Source organism: Nymphaea colorata, chromosome 2 (assembly GCF_008831285.2).
Source record: "Nymphaea colorata isolate Beijing-Zhang1983 chromosome 2, ASM883128v2, whole genome shotgun sequence".
In the NCBI taxonomy this organism is placed as follows: Eukaryota; Viridiplantae; Streptophyta; class Magnoliopsida; order Nymphaeales; family Nymphaeaceae; genus Nymphaea; species Nymphaea colorata.
The window spans coordinates 13,257,483-13,268,366 of record NC_045139.1 but is presented as its reverse complement, the minus strand read 5'-3'; the positions used below and the strand labels follow the sequence as shown (position 1 = coordinate 13,268,366).

At 41.7% G+C, this 10,884-nt stretch overlaps 1 protein-coding gene across 1 annotated transcript; it reads right to left on the bottom strand.

The window, feature by feature from the left end:
• On the bottom strand, window positions 1–1,108 carry LOC116248759 (pistil-specific extensin-like protein). The gene has a single exon (XM_031621725.1). It carries the CDS (start codon window positions 922–924, stop codon window positions 235–237), a length of 690 nt encoding a protein of 229 aa, XP_031477585.1. The 5' UTR covers window positions 925–1,108; the 3' UTR covers window positions 1–234.
• Between the last annotated feature and the right edge of the window lie 9,776 nt (window positions 1,109–10,884).

Genomic DNA, 10,884 nt, shown 5'->3' with positions numbered 1-10,884 from the left:
AAATACAAGGCCCCATCAACCACGACGATAAGAAATAATTTTTATGGCGCGAAAGAAACCAAGGAAAGAAATGGCGGAAACAGAAATTAATTATACATCTTAAGACAGATTAATTACCAAACCTAATTACAAACAACGGAAGACGGGATTTAGCTGGCCATGGCGGGAAGATGTTGTATATATGAACTACTCGAGTTGGTTTCCGGAGTAGGAAGGGTAGTCAATAACTATCCACTACCAGCTATGCAAACCTGAGCGGGTGGTGAAATCAATATCGAAGCCTGAAGAGGCAGCGGTTTGGTTGATCAGAGGCACTGGTCTTTGCACTGACAGGAAGGGATTCATCTCCAGCGAGTTTGGCGCGCCGAAAATCATGGGAGTAGTTATTTCGAGCAACTTAGGATATGTCTTGGGCGACGGCGAAATTTGCAGGTTCGACGGCATGGCGGAGAGCATTGCTCTGGGGGGAAGCATCTGGTAAGGCTTCGCATCTATGACGACGTCGTCTCCGAAAAAAGCGTCGACGTTGAGAGGAATTTCATGGGAAATTCCGAGGTTCGTCGACGTCCCGTCGAGGGCGAGAGATGCGCCGAAACAAGCGGACGTGGGGGCGGCCTGCGAGATGGGTGGAGCAAAGGACGAAGGCCGCGGGGGCGGTGACGGCGACGGCGACGGCGACGTGGAGGAGGATGGAGGTGGTGTCGTCGGGGATTTGCCAGTGAGGCGCTGCACGAGGGCCATGAAGTCGCGGGCCTTGGTGTGGATGATCTTGGGTGATTTGACGTAGATGATGAGGGGGGAGCGACGCTGCGTTGGTGGTGGGACTGGTGGCTTCCTGATCATGCCGCCGGAGTCCTTCTTCATCTTGAGAGGTGCGGGCTTTGGCCCCTGAACTGGCGGTCTGTCTTCCCTCGAGGAACCCATGCTGCAATGTTGTCTAGATCTCTTAATCGATCAAACAAGGCTCAGTTAATAATTAGGAGAAGAAGCGCAAGCGAGGGAGGGTTTCCGAGCAAAATCGCGAGGAAAGTAAATATGATTGTTTACTCCCTTGAGTAAAGTAAAGTAAAGCAAGTTGCTAAACTAAACCAAATCCAAGAGAAGGGAAAGAGAGAGGAAGAAGGTGTGTGGGGAGAATGAACATAGCGCCTCATATTATATAATATATGCGCGCGCAGGGAGTGGGCAAATCAGGTAGTTTGAATTGAAATGGTCTTTTAATTTGGAATTTCAAGATCTCTCATCAATTGGTTCCCTTGACCAGGGGCCACGCCACGCCACGCCACGCCAGGCTTTGGTTCTAGAATTCGTCAGATGTCAATGAATGAATGAAGCCGGCCGAAGGTGGGGGTCGAAATGGATGCATTTTGGGACTCAGACCGTCGGCATTTAATTTCTACTCTCATTATCTGTTAAATATGAAACTAATCTCCGATTGCTTTGAAGGTAAATTATCGAATTTTGATTTTTTTCCTTTTCAGTTTTCCTATTCAAATCTATAGAGGAGTTGCTATCAGGTACCCTGTGCTCGATGACTGTATCCTGCTTGAATCTGATCTTGACCAATTGCAATAGACAAATTGGGAAGCGGTGATATTCATTCAATATTTGGTTGAGTCAAGTCAATGGATTACTGTGGGAAAGGGAATATAATGGAATTATGGAACATCAACGCAACGGAACATATACAAGTAAAAAAAAGAAGGGAAGGAAGCTTGTCCGATGCTTCACGCGTTTCTTTTATAAATTAATTGCAAGAGTTGGCAGAGCAAAGCAAAGGGAGGAAAATTTGGGTTGAAAGGGATGCATGCTTGGCGGTGACCTGGTGTCTTTAGTTTTAGATGGGGCTTACTTTCATACATATGTAAGTGCCCATGTGTTCCTTCAACCAATTTTCCTCACTATGCCATGGTAGATAGAGCCCCAGCCATGACGGGGCCACAGCTAGCATAGGACGAGAAATTAAGGATGGATTGACTAGCTCAACCGGGGTCGGTAGTTTATCATTCGATCCCCCCCGGCCGGTCTCCGAGTGGACGCACGCACGGTCATGATTGGTGGGTTGGGTTGGGTCGTGTTTGAGTAAGATCATCCAGTTTTGCAGGCGCTTTAACTAGGTGCCTGGTCAAACGATAAAAAAAAAACCATCAGTTAATTAAGCTACTTTCGGTGACGAGCGTAAACATTTTGCAGAGAAGTGTGTTTTTTGTTTTTGGTGGTTGGCAAGAAAAGCGGAACGACGGGCACTTGGCGTTGTCGTATGGAGAATTTTGTTGACAATAAATAGATAGTATGAGGTTGCTGGTGGTGGAGATGTACTTGAGTAAGTACTACCACCACCAACGACGGTCCCTTCACGCACTCTCCATCTTCATGAACCCACGCGTCCATTTTTCCAGTTACAAGCTTGCCAACAAATTAAAAGAAACTGGTATGGCAGATGGAAGGTTCATGTAATATGTGACTCTGTTTAAAACCTTACGGGCCACGCGGAAGTACATTAACGCTTCTAGTTGGGTGAGAATTTGTGAATGGGATGGGGGACACGGTCACAAGTACATTATATATAAGTATGGCTTTAGTCCCAGTTTGTTTGTAGCTGTTTTTTCTCTTTTTTTCACACGACACTTTTGCACTTCCATCCACTTTCAAGATATCTTTTCCCCTGGTTCTAAAAGAATTTGATCGATTCATTGTTACTGCATGCATCTGGCAACACCACTCTTTAAATTTAGAAGATCACTGATGATCATCTACACCACGTACCTACTTAAAATAATACCATCTGCTCTTCCCAAAAAAGGGCGCCTAACTGCACCCACTACTCTCGATGTTCCTCCGGAACTCTCATCAGAATTAGCGCTTAGTTAGCAGTGGAAGAGAATGGAAAGCGTAATAAAAACGTGAAAAGAACACGATAAATTTGAAGTTAATACTCTGCTCTTCCCAAAAAAGGGCGCCTAAGTGATCGGAACTGTTACTTTTGTGACTACGGTTTCAATACAATACATAAAAGAAAGCAAAAGGAAAGGAAAGAAGCTAACCAGACTTCGCCTCTCATTTCTTCCATGGAGTACATTTAATGAATTTCATGTCTTGAATATAATTGAGCTGGAGCGTAAGAGCAAGGCGATCAATTAGATTGAGCTCCTCATCTCTTGTTTTGACTATCACAAATTAAGAATTTAGACTGTATATGTAATTCGTATGCAGTCCAGCGGGGAAGGGGTGGAAATTTGAATTATATACGCATCTCTCGTGATTTGTCCACCACAATATGTTTGCGACTGTTGCGTGCGCGCATGCTCTATTTCCATCGCCTTCCCTGTAAGAAGAACAACATAACAAGCAAGAACAGAGCAAAACAGAGCAGAGAGAGAGAAAGAGTCGTGGAAGGGAGGAAAAAACTTATTTCACTCATTCCCTTTTGAGATATATATACATACAGCAGGTAGGAGGTTACAAGCCAGCCAATCAACCAATAATCAGACAGAACCTTTTAACAGAATTTGTTTCTCCCTTTTTCTAGACGCTTCTAGTAACATCTTTATTCGAATGAGATAACAATATGATTCATGGACCCAATCCTCAAGTCTGAACCTTTATTTTAAACCAAAACTTTCAACACTCCCCCTCAAACTGGTGCATGCAAATCATGTATGCCCAGTTTGGATTTAATGAACTGAAATTGCTCTTTTCCAAGAGCTTTTGTGAAAATATCTGCAAGTTGGTTCTTGGAAGATACATGAAGAGTTTGCAACACTTTAGATTTGATGTAGTCACGTACTAGATGAAGATCAACTTCAATGTGCTTAGTACGTTCGTGGAAGACAGGATTAGCTGCAAGGTGAATCGCTGCTTGATTATCACAGAATACATCTGCAGGGGCTGCATGGTTTATCTTCAATTCTGTCAACAATGACTTTAACCACACTACTTCACATGCTACATTAGCTAGTGATCGATATTCAGCTTCAGCTGAAGATCTTGACACAGTTGTTTGTCTCTTAGTTTTCCATGAGATTAGATTATCACCAAGGAAGACACAATAACCTGTTGTAGATCTTCTTGTTTCCTTACATGATGCCCAATCAGCATCACAAAAGGCTCTAATGTGTAGCTGATTTTTTGCCAATAGCATTACTCCTTGACCTGGATTCTTCTTGAGATACTTAACCACCCTTAAGGCCATTTCCATATGTCGTGTTCTTGGCTCTTGCATAAACCTGCTAAGGATATTAACAGCAAATAAGATCTCAGGTCTTGTTATTGTTAAGTATATTAGTTTACCAACAAGTCTTCTGTAGGCTGACGGCTCTTTAAGAGGTTTTCCTTCAGTTGAAGTAATTGATGTTTGCTGCTCCATCGGAGTTTCAACAGGTTTTGCTTGAAGAAGACCAGTTTCTTCCAAAATGTCAAGACAATACTTGCGTTGTGACAAAGAAATGCCTTCATTACTTCTTGACAATTCAATTCCCAAAAAGAATTTTAATGATCCCAGCTCCTTCATATGAAACATACTATTCAAATAACCTTTAATTTGAGCAATTTGCTTTGCGTCATCTCCCACAATGATCAAATCATCTACGTAAACAAGTACAGCAGAAAATGTTTTACCTTTGCACAAGATGAACAATGAATAATCATTTCTTGATTGAGTAAAACCAAAATTTACTAAGGCAGTAGAAAATTTCTGAAACCAATTTCTTGGTGCCTGCCTTAGCCCATATAAGGACTTATGAAGTTTGCAAACTCTTGTCTCCCCCTCTTTTCCATATTCAGGAGGCAACTCCATATAAACCTGCTCATGCAAATCTCCATGTAAAAAGGCATTATATACATCCATTTGCTCAAGTATCCAATTAAACTTCACTGCAATAGATAATAAACATCTTATAGTAACTAGTTTAGCTACCGGTGCAAATGTTTCATGAAAATCTACTCCTTCAACTTGTGAGTAGCCCTTTGCAACAAGTCTTGCTTTGTATCTCTCAACCGATCCATCAGCCTTATATTTTGTCTTGTACACCCACTTACATCCTATAGGGGTCACACCTGCAGGGCATTTGACAAGACTCCATGTACCATTTTCTTCTAGGGCCCTGATTTCCGCTGCCATGGCATCTTTCCAGCAAGCTAAGTGTTTTGCCTCATCATAGAAATATGGATCAGATGATTGAGATATGGACAAAAGGAATGATTTATGTTGTGGTGAGAATTGGTTGAATGAAACAAAGTTTGAGACTGGATACCTGCTGTAATGACCATTCCTTGACTTTGATGTAGCTTCTGAACCAGAAGTAGCAGCATTGCAATAAAAATCCTTAAGCAAAACAGATGATTTCCGAATTCGATTAGAGCGACGAAGGCTTTGATGCTGACTTGTATCATATTCTATTTCAGCAGAAGAGTTCATGGATTGAAGTTCACTTGAAGTGGATTGAAATGGTAAGTTTTCAGATTGATCAATTTTTGTGAAGAGTTGAGATTTTTCACCTTCTTTCTCTTGAACTTCGCTTTCCCTGCACATGACATCTTCGATAGGTAAAGGCACAACAGAAGTTTCTATTTCTTCCTTTGAATTTAAAAAAGGAAATACATGTTCATGAAACTTGACATCACGACTCACCATCAATTTTTTTGTTTTCATATTATAAACAAGATATGCCTTTCTACCAAAGGGGTACCCTAAGAAAACACACATTTGTGCTCTTTCATCAAATTTACTGCTTGGTCTTAAATTTGTCACATAGCACAAACAACCAAATGTTCTAAGATGATTATACGTTGGTTTTCTTTGAAAGAGCCTTTCATAAGGTGTGACTCCATTTAACAAAGGTGAGGGAGTTCTATTTATTAAGTAAGTTGCTGTCAACACACATTCGCCCCAGAATTTTAAAGGTAAATTGGCCTGGAATCGAAGTGCACGAGCCACTGTTAGAAGATGTCTGTGCTTCCTCTCAACCACGCCGTTTTGTTGAGGTGTATAGGCGCAACTCCTTTCATGTATAATTCCTTTCTGCTGAAAAAAGGTTTGTAGCTCTTGAGACAAAAACTCTGACCCATTATCACTCCTTATTTTTAGTATTGTAATTTTAAACTGATTTTCAACCAGATTACAAAACTGTTTGAGATTGTATTGTGTCTCATACTTGTGGCGCATTAAAAACACCCAGGTGCAACGTGAGTAGTCATCAACTAGACTCAAAAAATAATGTGCACCAGTGAGTGAGACTTGTGAATAAGGTCCCCAAATATCACAATGCACCATTTGGAAGGGCTTTGAAGAAGAAAGTTCTCTAACATTGAAAGGCAGACGAGTCTGCTTTGAAATAGAACAAGTATGACATTGATTGTTGTTCAACACTATCTTAGAGTCTTGTGCAGAGAAAAGTTTATTTTTAAGGCTAGAAGGATGACCCAAGCGCAAATGCCAAAGGTCCAAGGGATCATGAGATTTGGTTGCTGTAGATACAGAAGGTAAATGGTAATCAAAATTGGTAGTCAATCCATTTGCAGAATTATGACTTTTGAAGCAATATATGCCACTTCTCAGTTCAGCAGCTCCAATCTCCATCTTGGACATCTGGTCCTGTATGACACAGCCACAGGTAGAGAACAAAACATCACAGTTCAACTGCTTGATTAATTGACTGACAGATATCAGATTGAAATTAAAATTTGGAATGTAATAAACATGATGTAATCTGATTGAAGAAGAGATTACAGCATCACCTTGGTAAGTTGCATGGACAATATTATTGTTGGGTAATCTGATAGGAAAAACAGTTTGAAGTTTTGAAACATTAACCAGACTTGACAATGAAGATGTCATGTGATCACTGGCACCACTGTCAATGATCCATGCATCTTTTAGGGTAATGGAAATACCTGCAAAATTTGCATAAGAGACTGGTGGTTTCTCTTTCAGCAATTGAATAATCTGATTGTATTCTTCCATGGTGAAGATTGGCACACTTTCCTTGCTGGATTGAGCCATATTTGCCTCAAAACTTACAGAACCACTAGATGCTGCAGCAGAGACGCCTTTCCCATTCGATTTTTCTCCTTGCACTACACATTGTTGTGTTTTCTCTTGTCTCTGCTTAATTGACTTAAACTCATTTGGGTAACCATGCAGTTTGTAACACTTGTCCTTTGTGTGACCCATTTTTTGACAGTATGTGCAATGTTGACGTCTTTGGGTATTTCCTTTGAACATTCGATTATCATATTGAGAAGCAACCAAACTGATATGCTCTGTAGAAGGCAACAGTCTTGCCTCTCGCTGCTTCTCTTCTTGCAGGATTAGAGAATATACCTTTGCTATTGGGGGAAAAGGATCCATGAGAAGGATCTGTCCTCTAATAGAGTTATATGACTCATTCAGTCCCATTAGGAACTGAATGACTCTCTCTTCCTGCTCCTTATCAAAAATGATCTTCATAGTCCCACATGTGCAGACAGGAAGCGGCTCATAGGAAGCTAGCTCATCCCAATAGCCTTTGAGTTTGGTATAGTATGCAGTGACACCTTGTGTCTCCTGCGTGTGTCTGCTTATAGCAGATTTAATTTGATATTTTCTAGGAGCAATACTTTGAGTATAACGATGCTGCAAATCAGTCCATACCTCATGTGCCGTCGTTGCATATATGATGCTGTTTGCTATATCCTTCGCCACGGAGTTGATTATCCAAGACAACACCATAGTATTGGATCTCCTCCACAAAATGTGCTCTGCAGATGATGGGTCTGGCTCTTGCAAGGACCCATCAATAAAACACAACTTGTTCTTGGCTGTTAAGGCCATCACCATTGCCCGACTCCAAGTAAGGTAATTATCACCTGTCAATGATTGTGAAACTAGGACAGCACCAGGACTGTCTGAGTGGTGGAGATACAGTGGATTATTGAAGCCATCGACTTGATCAGGATGATTCAGCAACACACTGTTCGATCCTCTTGTATTCGATTCACCTTGAGGAGCACTTTCTGGGGCAATCGATGATGAAGCCATGAAGACAGAAGAACACTTCAGGTTAATGAAGCTCTGATACCATGTAAGAAGAACAACATAACAAGCAAGAACAGAGCAAAACAGAGCAGAGAGAGAGAAAGAGTCGTGGAAGGGAGGAAAAAACTTATTTCACTCATTCCCTTTTGAGATATATATACATACAGCAGGTAGGAGGTTACAAGCCAGCCAATCAACCAATAATCAGACAGAACCTTTTAACAGAATTTGTTTCTCCCTTTTTCTAGACGCTTCTAGTAACATCTTTATTCGAATGAGATAACAATATGATTCATGGACCCAATCCTCAAGTCTGAACCTTTATTTTAAACCAAAACTTTCAACATTCCCAACCCTCCAGCAAGTTAAGGAATGATGGCAGCATCAATCATCTCCATCGGTGTGCTCATGGATCCAAAAACCTCTCCACTCCCTATCCGCCGGAAAAATTAAATCGGACGCCCCCTAGCTACTGATCAGAGAGAAGATTACGAGAACAGGGAAACTGAATGCCTCCAAAGTACTACTAAATCTTGCAATAGCCCATTTCATACTGCTCCATCGCTCTTTCATCTTGTTTTCCCGTATTGATCCATACGCTTCATTCCCATGCTCTTAGTTTCCAATATGACAAGCATCTAGCTTGTATAAATTTTCATGAATATTAACTTACTTGATAAAGTGAACATACAAGATATGGGCTAACTCTCCATGAAACACGCCGCAGCAACAGAAACCGCTGGTCCAAATCGATTGTGTGAATCTTGATGGCATCTAAACCAGAGAACCAAGAATCAAGGTGATCGCAACGTCTCCGTTTTCTGGCTCAAGCTCGGACGCAAAGGTTCCTGTCAACCACTTTGTGGTGAAACTTTTCTAAGATCTCGTCTTCTCATTGAATTATACGAACAACCAACCCCTGACAGTGAAGGAGGGAAAACGGTAGCCCGCTGCGCGCACTTGGCTTGTAGACATTATTTCATAGTCACCAACTCACCAGATGAGAAGGCATCACAAAAATCTCTAACATTGTTAGCGCATATACGAATGCATGGAAAAAAGAAAACTAAATCAACAAGAGAGAGAGAGAGAGAGAGAGAGAGAGAGAGAGAGAGAGAGAGAGAACCCATCAATCAAATCTTCTCCCACGAAGAAGAAAACGGAAAGGAACTAGCAGACCTTAACACGTCAGGATCGGCATCCATGCGTAACCCTGATTTTTGGTGTAGTAATGAGGTAGCGGCCTGCAGATTGTACACCGTACGCGTGGAGTAGCAGGATTTGCAGTGCAGGGCCGGTGTCCCTTTCATGAAGAGGACGTGCCCTGAGCGAGAGGGAAGCCACCTCCGCCACCCATCCGCCCTCCGGCCATGCTCCTTCTACATTGGTGGACGGCGGACGCTCAGGACTGGGAGCCCCACACCTCATTACTACTCCAAAAGCAAATCCCCCCGACCTATTTCCCTAGTCAGCCGACACCTAAGGTACCGGATTTTCTTAGATTTGGCACTTGAATCACTTTCAAACCTGACATTGCCCCATTCAATGATTGTGAATGAATTGGGTTTCTACCTTACCAAACAATTGACAGGCGACCAATCGCTGTGCTCATCTTCATTTCATGATCAATTTTAGCACGTAATAAATGGCCTTCATTTTCACCACCTAGCTATATTGCTTAATTATATATTAATGTGCTTCGTGCTATTTTCTAGCATATGTTATGTCGATCAAGCTTTTTGATCTCTTCCATGCACACATGCAATTAGATATCATTGGAGTTCTGTTTACTAAACTGCTTCTGCCTCCTTAACATGCCATAATTAGCATTAATTAATATAAGTATCCAATTAGAATTATAACAAATCCCGGCCGATTGTACCACAAAAAAATTAAACACTTTATAATTGTCCAGGTGACGATCGTCTGCAACTGCTCTCGAAATCTATATTTTGCATGCTCTTATATTTTAGTTTGCTTCCTTTCATGCATTGTGTTTCAATTGGTCGTTTTCTGAAAGAAGATGCGCGCACCGTGTTTAGGTACTCCTTGCTGCTTGAGGAAATTGAACCTCCACTTCTTTTGTTCATAAACTGTTCCTTGAAGATTTTGAACAGTCAATCGTACGTCCTGAATCCAATTTCATTGTGATTGAGTTCACTTCTTTCTAGAAGAAACATAATTTGGAGGGAGTACTGAAAGAGAAAGAGTGGACACATCTATGCATTTTATCGTCTGTACTCTCAGCTTCTCTCTAACAGGTACTACTGAATTTTCTACTGTCCTGAAGGTTAAACAGAAAAGCTCAAGAGGGCCCCGTTTGCTGGGATTGGATAGTGCAAATGCGATGAAAACATTAAATACCATATGAGTTGTGTTGATAGAGACAAAAAATGTCCTCCTCCGTGTTACGAGGGATGAACCTACCTTTTCCAAGAACATTACATTCTCCAGACCAAGAGGTCGAGGACGCCCATCTCCATGCAATATGCTAGACTCCAACCTCCAATCGTACACAAGTTTCGCCTGTCTTCTTCCTGCTTCCTCCCTACTCCCATTTCCTTCCTTCCTTCCTTATTGCTTTCAAGAAGAAATAAAGAAGGCAAATGAAGAAGATCAAAATGGGAGAGCCGTCCAATGTGAGGGACGATGAGATTTTTGAGGCCATCATGCTTAGCGCCATTAATAAATGGAGATAAAGAGTATGGACGCCTCCAAAATTTTGCTTTTACCGGCCAACCTTGTGTCGGCATCTCATCGTACCTGCGTTCCCCTCCACCCAGCCGCCAGCCATGGTAGCGTCAGCACCTAAGTGCTTTTATCAAAATTCTTTTGAATAGGCCACGTTGCGAATTTACCAGACTTAGTAC